General features: G+C 42.0%; 1 protein-coding gene across 3 annotated transcripts in view; it reads right to left on the reverse strand.

Moving 5' to 3' along the window:
• Window positions 1-14,036, reverse strand: part of LOC112216176 (semaphorin-3F-like) — an 18,692-nt gene extending 4,656 nt beyond the window's left edge. Inside the window, exons 1-17 of one of the 3 annotated variants that reach the window (XM_042299524.1) lie at window positions 13,660-14,036; window positions 12,311-12,432; window positions 7,254-7,414; window positions 5,804-5,866; window positions 5,517-5,636; window positions 5,220-5,313; window positions 4,968-5,087; window positions 4,556-4,701; window positions 4,266-4,380; window positions 4,096-4,165; window positions 3,561-3,705; window positions 2,990-3,212; window positions 2,804-2,892; window positions 2,635-2,676; window positions 2,276-2,433; window positions 2,081-2,148; window positions 1,816-1,943 (exon numbers count right to left, since the gene is read on the reverse strand). In XM_042299524.1, coding sequence (XP_042155458.1) covers window positions 1,816-1,943; window positions 2,081-2,148; window positions 2,276-2,433; window positions 2,635-2,676; window positions 2,804-2,892; window positions 2,990-3,212; window positions 3,561-3,705; window positions 4,096-4,165; window positions 4,266-4,380; window positions 4,556-4,701; window positions 4,968-5,087; window positions 5,220-5,313; window positions 5,517-5,636; window positions 5,804-5,866; window positions 7,254-7,414; window positions 12,311-12,413 — 1,845 coding nt within the window. In that variant the 5' untranslated portion in view covers window positions 12,414-12,432; window positions 13,660-14,036. Of the gene's footprint in view, window positions 1-1,815; window positions 1,944-2,080; window positions 2,149-2,275; window positions 2,434-2,634; window positions 2,677-2,803; window positions 2,893-2,989; window positions 3,213-3,560; window positions 3,706-4,095; window positions 4,166-4,265; window positions 4,381-4,555; window positions 4,702-4,967; window positions 5,088-5,219; window positions 5,314-5,516; window positions 5,637-5,803; window positions 5,867-7,253; window positions 7,415-12,310; window positions 12,433-13,505; window positions 13,529-13,659 lie in introns of those variants that run through there. The other 2 variants (XM_042299525.1, XM_042299523.1) reach the window with 2 other exon arrangements.
• Between the last annotated feature and the right edge of the window lie 4,746 nt (window positions 14,037-18,782).

Raw genomic sequence — 18,782 nt, forward strand, 5'->3', positions numbered from 1 at the left:
AACATTAGGAACACCTTCACCTCCCTTTTGCCTTCAGAACAACCTCAATTAATCGGGACATGATCTCTACAAGTTGTCGAAAGCGTTCCACAGGGATGCTGGTCCATGTTGACTCCAATGCTTCCCACAGTCAGTTGTCTACTTAACTAAAAATACTTGAAAGTACTACTTAAGTAGTTTATTGGGGTATCTGTACAGCACTTTACATTACTATTTATTTTTTTACAGCTTTTAATCGTTACATTTTGATTGCTTAGCAGGACAGGAAAATGGTCCAATTCACACACTTATCAAGAGAACATCCCATGTCATCCTTACTGCCTCTGATCTGGCGGACTCACTAAACACATGCATCGTTGGTAAAGGATGTCTGAGTGTGCCCATGGCTCTCTGTAAATTAAATTAAAAACCATAAAATGGTGCAGTCTGGTTTGCTTAATATAGGGAATTTTAAACGATTTATACTTTTACTTTTGAAACTTAAGTATATTTTAGCAATTACATTTACTTTTGATACTTAAAACCAAATACTTTTAGACTTTTGCTCAAGTAGTATTTTACTGGGCGACTTTCATTTTCTATGAAGGCATCTTTACTTTTAGTGAAGTATGACCATTGGGTACTTTTTTCCACCACTGCCCACAGTTGTGTCAAGTTGGCAGGATGTCCTTTGGCTGGTGAACCATTCTTAATACACACAGTCCATAGGAGCAGACAACGGATATCAAGGATCTAGAAATATTCTGTATGAAGGAATGGTCTAATATCTAAGATCCATCTTTGATCCCTCCAGTCTCATAACATTTTGAAAAACATCTCAGTGCAGTTATCCTCGAGAGGTGAGGTATTGAAAGATATTGAAAACAGGGGTGGCAAAAATTTTGACCCGTATCTTTTTGAGAGAAAAAAAATCTCTCTCTGTGAGCAATTATATTAGTACAAAATAATATAATTTCCCCCTCCAAAAAATAGCTTACAATATACACTGAGTGTACAAACATTAAGAACACCTGCTCTTTCCATGACAGACTGTCCAGGGGAATCCAAAGATATGATCCCTTATTGATGTCACTTAAATCTGTTAAATCCACAGTGTAGATGAAGGGGAGGAGACAGGTTAAATAAGGATTTTTAAGCATTGAGACATGGATTGTGTAAGTGTGCCATTCAGAGGGTGAATGGGTAAGACAAAATATTTAAGTCCCTTTAAATGGGGTACTGTAGGTGCCAGGCACACCAGTTTGTGTCAAGAACTGCAACACTGCTGGATTTTTCAGGCTCAACAGTTTCCCGTGTGTATCAGGAATGGTCCACCACCCAAAGGACATCCAGCCAACTTGACACAACTGTGGACATGGGCCAGCATCCCTGTGGAACGTTTTTGACACCTTGTAGAGTCCTGTTGAGCGTGAAAAACCTGGCAGCATTGCAGTTCTTGACACACTCAAACCGGTGCGCCTGGCACCTACTACCATACCCCGTTCAAAGGCACTTAAATATTTTGTCTTACCCATTCAACCTCTGAATGGCACACTTACACAATCCATGTCACAATTGTCTGCAACTGCAACGCTGCTGGGTTTTTCACACTCTACAGTTTCCTGTGGGTTTGAAGAATGGACCACCAACCAACCAAAAGACATCTAGCCAACTTAACATAACTGTTGAAATGGGGTGGCGGTGGTGCATCTCAATATTAGGAAGGTGTTCCTAATGTTTAGTATACTCAGTGTAAATGTGATCGGAATTTGGTATTTGAATAATACTGGTTGCTTTTCAAAGAACAGAAATAGAAACCTGTATGTTCTTCCTTACCACTTTCCTTCTTCCTCCCCTTTGATAGAGCCACTTGACTGTGGCCTGAGGAGAACGAGACTGACACTCCAGAAATGTACTGCTCCCCTCCACACCAAATTGGACTGTCTCTCTCAGACGCTTTTCCACTGAAGGAGGGGAAGATGTTCGGAGGAGGGAGGAGGGAGATTATTTTAAATGCCAGTTCCTTGCACATTTTTTAAATAATTACATGATTTTAATGTGTGTCACTCTGAATTCTGAAGATTAAAGTGTCTTGACAAACCTTTGGCATTGAAGCCCCTGCACTGTCGCAGTGGATCCCCATGTTTCACATCCTGCCTTCGGCTCCTCCTGGGTAACAGAGAGAGAGAGCAGGGTTCAAGTACAGACACAGTAAAGAAGACGTATAATGTATCATGACACCCCTTCCACTGTTATTTGCTAGATGACGTGTTGTGGTGTGTGTTGTGGTCCTGACCTCTTGGTGGCGGGGGTGAAAGCGGAGCAGCTCTCCCCATCCCAGGCGCAGTAAGGGTCCCGTGCCAGACAGCAGTCGGAGCAGGCCCTCCCGTACACCCCGCAGCGGTGGAGAGACACCTGAGTTAGCCCCGCCTCTGATGACACATACAGCTGTTGCTATAATGACAATGAAAACAAGAGGTCAGTATCAACAATATCTCTCTAGTATTTCCTGTTTATTAACAAAGAGAGAGTTTGGGGGATTGGAAATGACGCAGACATTTACGTTGATAGAAGCCACAATCTATCTGCAATAGTAAAGCTGATCTAACCCCTACAAAAAGGTACAAATAAAAGGAAATCAAGAGTTCAGATTACCCTTTTAGATGATATCTTCATTGTTTTGACAGCAGCATGTGTCTGTAATTAAATGTAATGTCTCACATCAGGATCTACAGAGCACAACCATTGAATGAATGTCCAAGGACAGTGGTTGGAGACTTTTGCTATAACTTAAACAATATTTGGATAATCATTATAGGCATACCCTGAAAACCTCCACTTCCTCCAGGGTGAGCTCCTCCATGGTGCTCGGGTCCTTAGGTAAAACTATGACCTTTTGGACAGTGCCACGATCTGGAACAAGAATTTGGACAAAATACAAAATGTGAAATTCGAACAAGCAATGAAGTCCTTCAGTCAGCCAATTGCCCTGGGACGGAGAGCCTCTCACCTGTGCCCAGGAAGAGCACCTCGTATCGGCCGTCTGCGGCGTCCACCTGGTCCACCACCAGGGCTGTGAAGCGGTAGTCCACACCAGTCCTCACCACCAGGGGGCGACGGTGGATAGGGTACACAGGGTGGTACATGAGGGGATGGGCTCGCATAAAGTTCACTGCCTCGTCTGAGAAGTCCTTAGAGGTACGAATACCTGGAGTAAATGTTCCTCCTGGACACTAGGGGGAGTAAGAGAGGGGTTGTATATTTTTGAGTAACAAAAAGAGAAAGAGAGGGAGAGAGAGTGGGAGGGAGAGAGAGAGAAGGGGTTGACAGAAGAAGGTCAGCCATGGCTGGAGGCGTACAGAGTAGAGGGGGAGGAAGGAGAAGTGTACTGGAAGAGAGAGAGAGAGAGAGAGAGAGCGAGAGAGAGAGAGAGAGAGAGAGAGAGAGAGAGAAATAGAGAGAGAGAGTGAAATAGAGAGAGAGAGTAAGCAATACATTGTATGAATCGACAGAGGTGAGAATCACTTGAATTTGTGTGTAATGTGTTGATTGGTTGCAGTGAGTAACAGGTCTAAACCTACTGTGCCAGGGCGAGGGTAGGGAATCTTGCCCGTGTAAACTGTCCACTGGTAGTTATGACCATGTTTGTGGGAGAAGGGTCCATTGAAGACGTTGCGGATGTCAGCCATGGAGTACACGCAGACTGCTGAACCCTTGAACACAGAGCTGGGAGAGAAAGAAGGGAGAAAGAGAGAATGAGGAATCCAGTAAGCATCAACCAGGGAAGTGGAGGAAAGAGGAGAGAGGTAAACCTACAGCTGCTAAATGAAAGTACAAAACCATGAAGCAGTGACAGCAGGAAGGGTATAGACAGAAGGGGAATGGAGAAAGAGGAGAGAGGTAAAACCTACAGCTGCAATATGAAAGTACAAAACCATGAAGCAGTGACAACAGGAAGGGTATAGACAGAAGGGGAATGGAGAAAGAGCTGCTTTATGAAAGTACAAAACCACGAAGCAGTGACAACAGGAAGGGTATAGACAGAAGGGGAATGGAGAAAGGGGAGAAAGGGGAAGTATAAAAGGTGATGTAAGAAGGATATAATGGTGACCTTACCCAGCAGTAGTGAACAGGGCATAGATCACAGGGTTATGTTCATCTTGCGTGGGCTGGATGAAAACATCCCCTGGAAGACAGAAAATTACCTTCCTGCAGATGAGAGACTCAGACCTATAGACTAATAATAACTAATGATCTAGTAAATCTTTCATTGAGGTCTGTCTCACTCAGTTCATCAAATGAGGTCTCCACCCCATCCTCTCCGATCACAGAGCAGATGAGGCGGGCTTTCAGGAAGCTGGTCCATCTGTTGACCAGGGACTTCTGACCCCCTTCGTCATCCTGGGATGAGGGAAGGAAAGGAAGTAACATAAAGGTAAGGTAAAGAGTTAAGGGAAGTGTATCACGGTATTATACATGTTTTTACCTCTAAGCATTGAGCCATAAATGATCCACTATGACTGCCATTCAGAATATGTTCATGTCTGGAGGAGTGTATGAACATTTGAACTCTCACCAGACACACTCGTCCCACTCTGGCCAGGACACTGGGGCTGGACCCTCCCCCTGCATCCAAACTCTTCTCCCGGAAGAAGAAGTAGAGTTTGTCATCATTCCTCTCTGCACTGTCAGGTATCTGTTGAATCTGAATAAACACGGGCTCTGAGAGAGAGAGAGAGAGAGAGAGAGAGAGAGAGAGAGAGCGAGAGAGAGAGCGAGAGAGAGAGAGAGAGAGAGAGAGAGAGAGAGAGAGAGAGAGAGGTGTGAGTGATGAAAGAAGGAGAAACTTGCAGTTGTTCTCAGAATTCATTACCAGCAGTTTGCCAATTATTCTTATATATGTATCCGGCTAGAAGGACCCTAAAACAACACCTCTTTCGGAGTCCATCCTTACAAAGTGGTGCTCTTTTTCAGGTGTAGTAACTCACCATTGAGCCACCTGGAGTCATACTGCTCTGTCCTGACTGCTGTTCTGCCCCCCATGGTCCTGAAGAGGGCTGGGTCTGTCCCCATGAAGTCTACATGAACACCTGCATACAGATTCCCATCTGCAGAGGAGAAGGAGAGAGAGGAGGGGAGAGGTGGAGAGGAGAGGTTAGGAAAAAGTGAAAGTGAGAGGACCTGTTGTTTTCGGTTTTGGGAAGTCTACTAAGTGTATTCATAAGTGAGGTGAAACGTACTGATAAGAGCAGCAATGTTCTCCTGGAAAGGATCGTAGGAACATTTGCCCTTCCCTGATTCTAGAAATCCAGGAACCAGTCTGAACACATAATCCTGGAAAGAGAGGGACCAGAAAAGCCAGATAAGGATCAAATGTAATAAAATGACAAAAGCATATAGACAAATAGAGCTCAGATCTGTGGCCTAGTTTTGAGTACTAGAGTGTTTAGTAATCCGGGCTGCTGGGCCTAAATATACACAGATATGCTGCAGTTGAATGTCATTTAGAATGATTTTGGGCATATTGAACCTTTCACCTCTGCCTTCCAGCCTCTGTTGATGAAGGTGCAGATGGGTTGGTAGGCTCCGGTCCCACAGGTGTACAGGTGGGTGCGGTTCCATGGCTCTATCATACGCACAAAATTTGCACACTCACCCTGGTGTGTGTACACAGATATGGGAATGTTATCAATTGTTGTTGAATGAAAAAAAACAAGGCTATCTCTTTCAAAACTGTGAAATAGACCCATGAAAGTGGGACATCATTAGTTCATCCTGTAAGGAGAGAGGCCAGGGGTCTTTCACAAAGACAAGTTATTCTCACCTGTCCTCCTTTTCCTGTCATCCGACACTCCCCTTTTCTCTTGTCAGAGGCTGGCCAATGGATCTGTCAGGGAAAGACCACAAAGCTAAAAATGATACCACACACAGTAAAATAGCATTTTACTTGAGGTCTCTTTACTACCACATTAAATTACCACATTAAACTACCACATTAAACTACCACATTTTACTACCACATTAAACTACCACATTGTACTACCACATTAAACTTTCACATTCAACGACCACATTTTACTACCACATTAAACTACCACATTTTACTACCACATTTAACTTCCACATGAAACTACCATATTTTACAACCACATTTTACTACCACATTAAACGACCACATTTTACTACCACATTAAACTTTCACATTAAACTACCACATTTTACTACCACATTTAACTTCCACATGAAACTACCATAATTTACTCCCACATTTTACTACCACATTAAACTACACATTTTTCTACCACATTAAACTACCACATTTTACTACCACATTAAACTATCACATTTTACTACCCCATTAAACTTCCACATCTTACTACCACATTAAATTACCACATTAAACTACCACATTAAACTACGCATTAAATTACCACATTAAACTACCACATTTTACTACCCCATTAAACTACCCCCATTTTACTACCCCATTAAACGACCACATTAAACTACGACATTTTACTACCGCATTAAATGACCACATTAAACTACCACATTTTACTACCACATTAACCTACCACATTAAACTACGCATTAAATTACCACATTAAACTACCACATTTTACTACCCCATTAAACTACCCCCATTTTACTACCCCATTAAACGACCACATTAAACTACGACATTTTACTACCGCATTAAATGACCACATTAACCTACCACATTTTACTACCACATTAACCTACCACATTAAACTACCACATTTTACTACCACATTAAACGTTCACATTATACTACCATATTTTACTACCACATTAAACTACCACATTTGACTACCACATTAAACTACCACATTTTACTACCACATTTTACTACCACATTAAACTACCACATTTTACTACCCCATTAAACTACCACATTAAACTACCACATTAAACTACCACATTTTACTACCACATTAAACTTTCACATTATACTACCATATTTTACGACCACATTAAACTACCACATTTTACTACCACATTAAACTACCACATTTTACTACCATATTAAACTACCACATTTGACTACCACATTAAACTACCACATTAAACTACCACATTTTACTACCACATTAACTTACCACATTAAATTACCACATTTACTACCACATTAAACTACCACATTTTAGTACCACATTAAACTACCACACTAAACTACTGCTTTAAACTACCACATTTTACCACCACATTAAACTTTCATAAAGGAGAGTTGTGTTTATGTGTGTTCTTCTTACAATGAGTGGCTCCTTGTTGACGTTGTGCATGTCCAGGGCCACCAGGTACTCCCGGCTGCCCAGGTAGAGACGGCCCTGGTCCTGATCCATCAGCAGGATGCGGTAGTCACTGGTGTTGAAGGAGAAGGAGAAGGGCCGCGCTGCTCTGGTGTCCAACAACTCTGGGGAGGAGAGAGACCCACCAGCCCACACACACGCATAGACGCACACATGCATAGACACACGCACACAGAGACACAAACTTAGTATAAATCATATGTAAAATCAGTTCTGTAGCAAGAGAATGGTACAATTGTAATATCCAGCAGGGGGAGCCATAACTTCTTTCTGCTTATTTCTTTGAATCTGTCACATGACATTTCCCTGATAATGACTACAAGTGCTTCATTTTTCACTCTCAGCAGCACTTACTGAACATAGACTAACACCATCCTCAAAGTAACAGAAAATGTGTGAATGGCTCAATTTAGCTCATCTCAGGACGTATTCAAGAAGCTTTTAAGAATTAAATATTTTATGTGTTCCAAGCTTCTGATTGAGTTTGTGGCATTGACTGAATGTACCGTGCCACTTTGTGGTTGTTATTGCAGGTCTCTGAGGACACAGTCAGATGAACTCTAAGTAAATGCTTTAAATCAGGTCCCTTCTTCATTCACCTCTCCCCGTATCAGGTCCTCATAATGACTGCTTTTACTGGAGCTGCCCGCTTGGCCAGGTCTCCCTTGTAAAATAAGTATCTTGACATTAACGGGTGGTATCTGGATAAATAAAGGTGAAATAAAACTGACCTATGTAAAATAGCTTTCAAACTTTTAAGTGCTATGATGTAATTACTAAGTAGGGTACAAAACACAGATATCCCCATGTGGGACAGATGATAAATGGCATTTGGCATAGGTTTGTGAACAATCATCAGCATGAAGTACACATATACGGTTTTAGCCTGGCCGGAGTAAGGACATCTGTGTTTACATCAAAGTGCTCTGCCGTCTTCCTTTGAGGTGACTGTTTGTCTGAATACTGTTAACAGGATGCAGTCAATGTGCTGCTAAAATAAGCTGCTGCGCAATCGGATCTGCACAGGATAACAAGCATCTCTGGCAAACCTCCGTCCACTTCATCCACTGGGGAAAAGTGGACTGACAGCCTAGGCTAAAACTAGAAACGCCACACCCCTGGGCCCCTACATGGCTGCTCTCATCCTCTCCGTCATAAACAACGTCAGTTGGCACTATCTGATAAACAAACACAATATGTGTCATCATACCGCATTTGATTCAGGTAAACCAGTTCCAGACATGAAAGACATAAGAAAAATGTCCAGATCACACCATTTTAGTGTAATGTACAGTGAGTATACAAAACATTAAGAACACCTGCTTTTTCCATGACATAGACTGACCAAGTGAATCCAGATTAAAGATATGATCCCTTATTGATGCCACCTTTTAAATCCACTTCAAGAGTAGATGAAGGGGAGGAGTCAGGTTAAAGAAACAATTTTAAGCCTTGAGACAACTGAGACATGGACTGTGTATGTGTACCATTCAGAGAGTGAATAGGTAAGACAAAATATTTAAATGCCTTTGAACAGGGTATGGTAGTTGGTGCCAGGCGCACCAGTTTGAGTGTGTCAAGAACTGCAACGCTGCTGGGTTTTTCAGGCTCAACAGTTTCCCGTGTGTATCAAGAATGGTCCACCAACCAAAGGACATCTAGCCAACTTGATACAACTGTAGGAAGCTTTGTCGTCAACATGGACCAGCATCCCTGTGGAACGCTTTCAACACCTTGTAGAGTCCATGCCCTGACAAATTGAGGTTGTTCTGAGGGCAAAAGGAGGGGTGCAACTCAATATTAGAAAGGTGTTCTTAATGTTTGGTACACTCAGTGTAAGTAAGGAAAAGTGAGGTTTTAAATCATTGTCTCCATAATGCAGAAGACAACTTAAAACCCATATCCATACTCTAGGTCACTGGAATAACCTTTATTTAGCCCCTTCCTCTGACACAGTTCCCATCAACCAGGAAACACGAAGAGCATAGTCCCATCCACAGGCCCAGCTAATCAGAATGAGTTTTTCCCCATAAAAGAGCTTTATTACAGACAGAAATACTCCTCAGTTTCATCAGCTGTCCAGGTGGCTGGTCTCAGACAATCCCGCAGGTGAATAATCTCGATGTGGAGGTCCTGGATTGGTGTGGTTGCAAGTGGTCTGAGGTTGTGAGGCTGGTTGGACATACTCCCAAGTTCTCTAAAACGACGTTGGAGGTGGCTTATGGTAGAGAAATTAACATTAAATTATTCGGCAACAGCTCTGGTGGACATTCCTGGAGTCAGCACACTCCCTAAATACTTGAGACATCAGTGGCATTGTGTTGTGTGACAAAACTGCACATTTTAGAGTGGTCTTTTATTGTCCCCAGCACAAGGTGCACCTGTGTAATGATCATGCTGTTTTATCAGCTTCTTGATATGCCACACCTGTGATTATCTTGGCAAAGGAGAAATGCTCACTAACAGGGATGTAAACAAATTTGTGCAAAGAATTTGAGAGAAATAAACTTTTCATGCATATGGAACATTTCTGGGACCTTTTATCTCAGCTCATGAAACATGGGACCAACACTTTACATGTTGCGTTTATATTTTTGTTCAGTATAATTAACAATCTTGATCTGTCTCCAGTGGTCCTGTCCTTCTGTCCCACTTACCCAGTCCCAGTACCAGTCCCAGTCCCAGCCACCCAGTCCCAGTCACCAGTCCCAGTCATCATGGGGCAGCAGGGTAGCCTAGTGGTTAGAGAGTTGGACTAGTAACCGGAAGGTTGCAAGTTCAAACCCCCGAGCTGACAAGGTACAAATCTGTCGTTCTGCCCCTGAACAGGGAGTTAACCCACTGTTCCTAGGCCGTCATTGAAAATAAGAATTTGTTCTTAACTGACTTGTCTAGTTAAATAAAGGTAAAATAAATCAAAAAAATCCAGTCACACAGTCCCAGTCTGTCTCAGAATCAGTCAGATGCCCCCCCCCTGACAAAAAAATGCCTTATGGAACAAAGAGAGTCCCTGTCGCAAACAATGAACAATCAATCTTTGGAATGGCAGGAACACAGAACAGGGGATCACATCCCACTGTTCTGCCTATTCTTGGAAATGAGGAGAAGATGATTGGGTTCTAGTGGTGGATTTGAATGACTACCAATATCAGTGAGCTCTTTACAGTGTTAACAGAGAGACAGTTGCAGCAAGCAGATAATAAATCTAATATCATCCACAGCAATCCAAATCAATACAATTGAATATAATTCCATTTGGTTATATTTGGTTATATTACCACCAGTTACAGGCTTACCCTTACTTTTAGCAAACATTATGCAAACATTGGTGTGTGGGCTCAACTTTTGTGACATTCCCTACCACATTGCAACCAAGTAAACTAATACATATTTGAACTAAGGGTGCTAATTCCATAGCCTGAAAACAAACACAATGTTTTGCTAATCTGACCCTCAACACTAATCTCATTCAGCAAACAGTTCATACTCTCAGTGCTGTAGTTTTCATCAGCAGGATCAATTGAAAGACCACAGACTTCTTTAACATCTGTATAGGGTCCCACTTATAATGGCTTTATACAGCATACATAAACGCGTCATAAGCACTACATATATTTTTCACAGATCATCTATAAGCGTATGTCATACTCTAAATGGTGTATAAAGGATGACATAGCCATTCCCACTTCAGGGTGAATTCTCAAATGTAACATAACACTATGTATGTTTATACACCATTTATAGATTATGACATGCACTTATAGATGATTTGTGAAACAATTATGTAGTGCTTATGAAGCCTTTATGTATGCCATATAAATCCTTTATAAGTTGTACTTCGTATTAAACTGGGACCCTTTATGCTTTACAGCAATATGTTCACAATGTACATGATCTTCTCATACCTATATTAGAGCCACATACGTCAACATTAAATCATTTTATTCTAAAGATACTACTCAAATTCGCATTACTCATGGCATAATAAGCTTCTACACCAAAACGCATGCTGACTAATAGAGATCATGACAGTCCAAATTCTCAGGCCAGACATATAATTCTGATTGTAAGGGACTCAACTTGCTCCCAACACGTCCGTCATGATGTTGTGGTATACCTGAACAGAAATTCTATACACCTGAATCATGCAGATAATTATTATTTACAGTTCTTTCAGGTGAGTCACCCCTTGTGGTGCAATGAAAAGGTAGGTGTGCGTGTGTGTGTGCGTGTGTGCGTGTGTGTGTGCGTGTGCGTGTGTGTGTGCGTGTGCGTGTGCGTGCGTGCGTGCGTGTGTGTGTGTGTGTGTGCGTGCGCCTGTGCGTGCGCCTGTGTGTGTGTGTGCGTGCGGGCGCGCGTGCGTGTGTGCGCGTGTGTGTATGTGTGTGTGTGTGTGCGCGCCTGTGTGTGTGTGCGTGCGGGCGCGCGTGCGTGCGTGTGTGCGTGTGTGTGTGTGTTTGCGTGTGCGTGTGTGCGCCTGTGTGTGCGTGTGCGTGCGCATGCGCATGCGCATGTGCGTGCGCGTGTGTGTGTGTGTGTGCGTGTGTGTGTGTGTGTGTGTGTGTGTGTGTGTGTGTGTGTGTGTGTGTGTGTGTGTGTGTGTGTGTGTGTGTGTGTGTGTGTGTGAACCGAGGAGTGACGACAGCATGTGGTAATCACTGTAACCTTTCAGCATTATTTTGATGGAAGCCTTCATCCAGGTTACACTTACAGAAATAACTTTAGAACACAATGCCTAAACTTCTATTCACCGAGCAGTGTTCACCCGCTAGTCTAGCAGATCGAATAACCAATTCTTAGATTATGAAGGAAATGTTTATAATCTTTAATAATCAGTAACCCACAAGACTTTCTGAAATCCACAGGCCAAATAAGAAATAACTGAACCAACCTGGCCTGGAAGCCATCCCAGCTGACAGATGAGCAGTATCTGCGTGTCTGTGTGTCTGTGTGTCTGTGTGTCTGTGTGTCTGTGAGCGTGTTATGGTCAGGTAGCTCACCTTTGAAGGACAGCCGTACCCTTGGAGCAGACTGTTGGAGGCCTGAGATGCAAACACATACACTCAACAGGAGGAGTACGGTCTGAGTTCTTGTCTTGGCCATAACTAAGGCAGAAAAAGATCTGAAAGAGAACATCACATCATTAGTGTGTGTGTGTGTGTGTGTGTGTGTGTGTGTGTGTGTGTGTGTGTGTGTGTGTGTGTGTGTGTGTGTGTGTGTGTGTGTGTGTGTGTGTGTGTGTGTGTGTGTGTGTGTGTGTGTGTGTGTGTGTGTGTGTGTGTCAAAGAGAGAGAGAGAAAGAGAGAAAGAGAGAGAGAAGAAAGGAGAAAGAGAGAGCTCTTTATCAATGTGTGAATGCCTGTAAGTGTCTGAGTGAGTGCATGGGAGACAGCTAGACAGCCATACTGTGACATACTGTACATTACCAGTACTGAATTTCACCCCTCATGCATATTTAAAAAAAAATAGCTGGCAAAAAAAACAGTTTGACACCTGAAAACCCTTTCTGACAGTTTAGGGGTGTTGGCAGGTAACTGTTTTACTTTTATGTCATCAGTCATTATGTAGTATCTGTACTTTGCTGAAGAGCATCTTGTATAAATTATGAATACTAAAAACTGTGTCCATAATGTCCATTAAATTCTCCCCCAAAAGGTGTACTTTTCAGATGAGCCCTGAAATGCAGTTATATTTTCTAACCAAATGAATCAAGTAGGCCACAGACTATTTCTACATCTGCTAGAATAAAAAAAAATACAAAAGGGAGTAAATTAAATTAAGTTATTTGAAGCACTTCATAAAACTTCATGAATAGAACTTCGTAGACTATAAATAAATTAGATATTTTCCCCTGAGTGCTAAAATTTGTGCCCAGCCATAATTATTAAGCTGTGGTTTATAAAGCACTTATTCTAACATTATAAACATTATAAACCTAACATTAACATTAGATCTATAATTGACATGGTCCATTTTCTCTCTGACCAAAAGTTTGACTTATGGTTTAAATTGTGTCCTGTGAACATAATTGTACAATAATCTTTCTCACTTTTTTTCCTTGTAAATGTTTTAATCTTGTAAATGTTTGAGGGGAAAAAAATATGAACAGTTGACTGCGCATATTATGCAGGAATGCATTTCATGACCATGACGATCACTGGCTCCTGATAACATCGCAGTTACCTGTGAACTCACATGAAAAGACAGCGAGTAGACGCTCTCTCCATATGTAGGCTACCCCTCGTTCTTGGTAATTACTTTGGTCCCTCAACACACTGACTAAAAAAACAAAACAAATACTTGTGATGTTAAAAAATAGTGTATGGAGAAACTTGCCGAAGTAGCCTACCTTCTTTTTTCCCTTTTTAACCCGCTGGTGTAGGAGACCCGTAACTCACATAATAAGATGTTATCGCTACATTCCTTAGATGAAAAGTCCCACACGAAAACAACGAAAATGCGTTTGGAAAAGTATTTAATGCTTAAACGTCCAATAAATTATACCTCTGTATATCATAGAGAGACACCGTTTCTAACGTCTCTCTCGATTTATTTACAAACATGAAAAATATAACATAGATTTCCGATCAAGGATTATAAAATTATCATTCTAACAAATGTTGTCTTACTCCCATAGCCCTCATCCACCCGAAAAGAAGTAAATAGCTTAATGTAGGTCCATATGTCCTCTCATCGTGAGGGTCCTGTGCTGTGAAGGTCTGTGACTGCAGGTGTTTGGAGGGCTGCCCCCTATCCTCCTCACCCTCCTCCTCCTGCTCCCTCCCTCCTACTTCTGTCATCATTAGGGTACAAGGGTAAAGCTCAACTTGTCCCACTTTAAACCTACTTGATGTTGGTAGGGGAAAGAAACGTCTGTCCAATCTATATTAGGCTAAAGTAAACAGGGAATTGAAATTAACTTCAATTCTAAATTATTAAAATACATTTAATTCTAAAATGTCAGTACATGGACAAAATACATTAGTGATTTAGAAATGAAAAGGCCATGTCAGTCTATTTTTTCAAATGGTATATTGCCCCCATAGACTTTAACTAGGCTATTGTATTCTACACCTTGGTTGTGCATATACAGTAGGTTACATGAATACTGTAGTCATTCCGATGTCACAGTAAATTGAGGCCCCATGCTGTGTCGTGAAGGATATCTTCAGTGCTGTTCAGCTCCACATGAGAGCCAGGAGAGTCCTAAAGATTACTCAAATTCCTGATGGACCGACTCCTGGGCTCACGACAACGGTCACAAAGTAACCAGTAGGGGGCAATTTAAATAAGACATTCACTCTTTCAAACCAGCTCAAAGCCTGAAATTACTAAGCACCATTCTCTTCTCTCCACCATTGATTTTGTGGAAAGCTCTGACTGACACATCAGGCACACAGAAGATGAAAAGGCACAGGGATGTATAAAAATAAGAAAGGCTAGGATTTAACCGTTTCAGATAGTGGCATCTCTGCACTAAACATTCAGAGGTGCATTTCATTTGCACATCGTTGTGTTTCACATGGAAAGAGTTGACACTTGATTTAGAAATTGACAGATCCTGTGCCAAATAGTGTGCCAAGTAACTTCTCAGCCAGGTTCCCCGTCAGGACAGTACTGAACAGGGCTGTGTTTCATTCCAGGAATATATTCCCTCCCATCTGCCGTAGCAGTAGATGGAGAACTTTGGGTTACTTTAGTTTAGGCTTCAGCCAAACGTTCTCTACACTGGTGTGTCCAGATTACAGTACATCCAGGTTGTGAGTGAGCAGTGAGGTCTTTGTGCTATTTTCTGTCTTGCTCTGTGGGAGGCATCCTTCTCTTTCCAGCTGAGGAAATGAGTCATGAGTCAGCGCTGAGCTCAGGTTTTCGTACTACGTTCTCTGTACAGCCATGGACAACACCACACTGACCAGCTCCCACTGCTTTACAGGGCACCACTAATGTGACTGATATGGTCCTCTCAATGGGTTATCGGCCCCATGCCCACTGAGTAAGATAGTGTAGATGTAGTGTTCACCGCCACCACCCTAATAGTGGGAATGACATTTTTGCCTTCTGTTAACATCTGTGTATGTGCACAGGAAGAGTATTTTTTAAATAATATTTGTATTGCTGTGAAAGGACACTTTTTCAATATGAGTCAAAGAAACAGTACAGTGGAAGAGCAGATGCTGCATTCATTCATAGAACCCATACTGCACAACAATTCCACATCTCAAGTGCTTTAGATAGTCTCCATTTGTAGACATCTCCTTCAAAAGGAAGAGTACACCTGCAAACATAACACATGCAATGGACATGGACGCCTGTAGTCTGTCTGTATCTCTGGACCTCGCTATCTGACCCTCAGGTAATGTGCCATGTGATTACTGTGGAATTGAAAACCTTGTAAGACAGACAGCCCACAGAGCCTCAAACAGCACCTCTGACCCTGAGAAGAGGCAGAGACACATCAATCAAAATAACATGGACAAAACCAAAGACCTGAGAGAAAATAAAACCTATTATTATACTGATGGATGGTCTGGAAATAGATCTGATTTATTTTCTGAAGGACAATATTTTATTCACGTTTTATCATTCAGGACTATCCTCATACCAACAGGAGCTTTTGCTTAGAAAAAAATAAAGTCAATAGATAATAGAAGATAGAGGTGATGTAAGAGGTGATGTAAGTGACGTGCATAAGCTTCATGCTTAAATGAAGTTGTGAAAACCTATTTGACAGGAACAGTGCATACGTGGCGCTCATACATTCCAGTCAGCACTTGTACAGTATTGGAACTGGAAGCCAGGTTATTGCAGGTTTTTACAGTGAAGGAAGGCGGCAGTTTCCCTCTGAAGCTCTGTCTGTCTGCATGTGTATGGCCGGTGGTATGCCACATGTTCACGAAGCCATAGCCAGCTATCCAGTCACCATCTGCACAGAAGACAAGACTGGCACTCTCCCTCTCTATAAAATGCAGCTGGGAAAATAGACAGCTGTTTAAGAATAATTCTTTTTTTTTAAAGAGATGAAAGAAACAAGGGGTTGATAAAAATGAAGGACAGTGAAAAATGCTTGTAGGGATGAGTAAAAGTACAGTGCATCTGTCTTGGGAGTTAAATCTCTCGCCTTGGTGGGAGCAGAATGGATAAGCATGCTAATGCTCCCAAGGCTCATTAAAGATAGATTCTCCATGGCAGGATTTTGGGGAAATAAGGGTCCAAAGGGAACTGTTATTTTTCAACATGCATTAAGACCTCCACTTCATCTTACTGGTGCCACAATCCCCTCCCATGTTTACCTGTGTCTTCTACCTTACGGAGATCCACTTTGAGAAGTCAAGCTGTTGAAGGGAGAATAGCACTCACTGCATGCATTGAGCCACTCTCACTCTCCAATGTTGTTCACACCAGCGACAAGGAATATTGAGCGGTGGGTCCACTTAAGCATATTCTATTTCAATCAGCTCTCTTTTCCTCTACTTCAATCAAAATGAAAATCAACCAAATTATTCCTGGTAACATCTCTCTTTCTTTCTCTCTCTCCAATCATCCATCCCCAGGTGTGTTTCTTTGTTATGGGGAGACAATAGTGCCTGCATTGTAATTTCTGTCCGCTCACACTGTGTAAACTCATTGTCTTCTAACATAAATCAGTCAGAGCAAACTAATGGAGACAGAGGATGCTTCTCTCTGTATACAACAGCCTGTGGAGTGCACAGCATAATGTACTGTAGGAGTGTGTTAAGCTTGTGTTAAGCCTGTGTGTGCACATGCATGCATGTGTGTGCAAGTGTGTGTGTGTGCACAAATGTGTCTGTGTATGTGTGCGAGAGATAGAGAGAGAGAGCGTGTGCAAGCGTGTGAGATCATGCATCTCTCTGTGACTGGGCAGAGCAGTCATCATGCTTTCTGTGATCTCTCAGATAACAGTCATCCATCTGCTGTGCATATCTGTCAGGGCCTGGGAGGGCAGGCTGAGGCTAATCACTCCAATCATCTATCTCCCACCGCACGGTGTCTCCCACGCTCCTTCTTGCTCTCCAATCTCACTCCCTCGCTCTTCCTGTCCACACTTTCTTTTGCTCAGTTGAACTTCCCATAGCTTACTTACCACAAATGAAGCATAGTACATACTATGACGGGTGGTGAAAACACACATGCCACACATGCATACACATTCTAAAGTATCTCGCATTTTTGGTTCACCAAGTTGTACTAAAATGCAAAGATGACTTATGTACCATGGATGAGCATATCCCGTCATACAACATTTTAGGGTCCTCTTCAGACAAGGATCCTATAAGTGCCTGATGAGTCAGTAAAATTCCCGATGAAACCAGAGAAGTTAGACATCAAACTTACATAACAGGGAGATGTTCAGTCACATTGACTTGACACCAGTGGGAATCTAACAGAGGGTTGTCTTCGGTCTGCCACCCGTTATAAAACAAAGCCGTAACACGTGCTGCTCCAACCACAAATAAGCTCCAGTCTCTGCATTACCTTGTTTTCTCTGCAATCTATGAGTCTGTTTGCCATAATCAATATTGTGGAAACCACCTCAATTAATTCACACATAAAAGCATTTGTGGTTTTGCACTAAAGCCCATGAGATGCTACAGTAATCCCCTGGGCTGAATTGAAGTGGGATGAGAGATTAAACAAGATGAGGCAGAGATATTGGGTTTGTCAATGTGTTATCATTTGATGATGTGCGTATGCTGTATCTTCTCCCCATTGCTTTTATTAATAGTAAGTGCCCCTCCTAGTCTGCATGCCTCAGTGTGCTCTGGGGCTAACAGCAGGACAGGTTTTTGCTAGTGGAACATTTATAGCTGTGCATTAAAACTGGAATCAAGGGTTTAAGTGAACCATTGCAATATTGCCGCTGTTCCTTTGTCCGGGCCTGTCCAAAAATGCCCCGCCTGAGGCTATTTGCAGAGCCAAGAGCTAACGTGAATCCGAATACTGCGTTTAGGCAGCCCAATACCATAATTTTTTCCACTAATTGGTATTTTAACCAATCACATCAGATATTTTCACATCTTATCTTTTTCAGAGCTGAACTCAAAAGACCAATTAGTGAAAGCAATAACAGAATTGGGCTACCTGTATAAACACAGCCTTAAAAGTGATATCACATTCTGACCTGTGTCATGTCAAAGCTGTGACACTGGTTGACATCCTCCATAAATGATACACTGATATTGTTGGTGTCTTCAAAGCCCTTTGCCTGTTCCTATAATAGGCCAACCTAAACATGATTTACAAACAACAGTATGTCTTTACTGTCATAATGTCAAAGTCAGTTGTCATCTTGAGTATAATGCTTTCATACTGATATTCACAGTATTATACATACTATCTGGCTGACTCATCAATGGACGCAGGGATTGTTACGTTCGATACACATTAGGCCTATATTCCTGATTTAGAATACTATTTGTTATTTTCTATTTTCTTAATTGTACATCACTTGGG

This window comes from Oncorhynchus tshawytscha, linkage group LG16 (assembly GCF_018296145.1).
Source record: "Oncorhynchus tshawytscha isolate Ot180627B linkage group LG16, Otsh_v2.0, whole genome shotgun sequence".
NCBI lineage: Eukaryota > Metazoa > Chordata > Actinopteri > Salmoniformes > Salmonidae > Oncorhynchus > Oncorhynchus tshawytscha.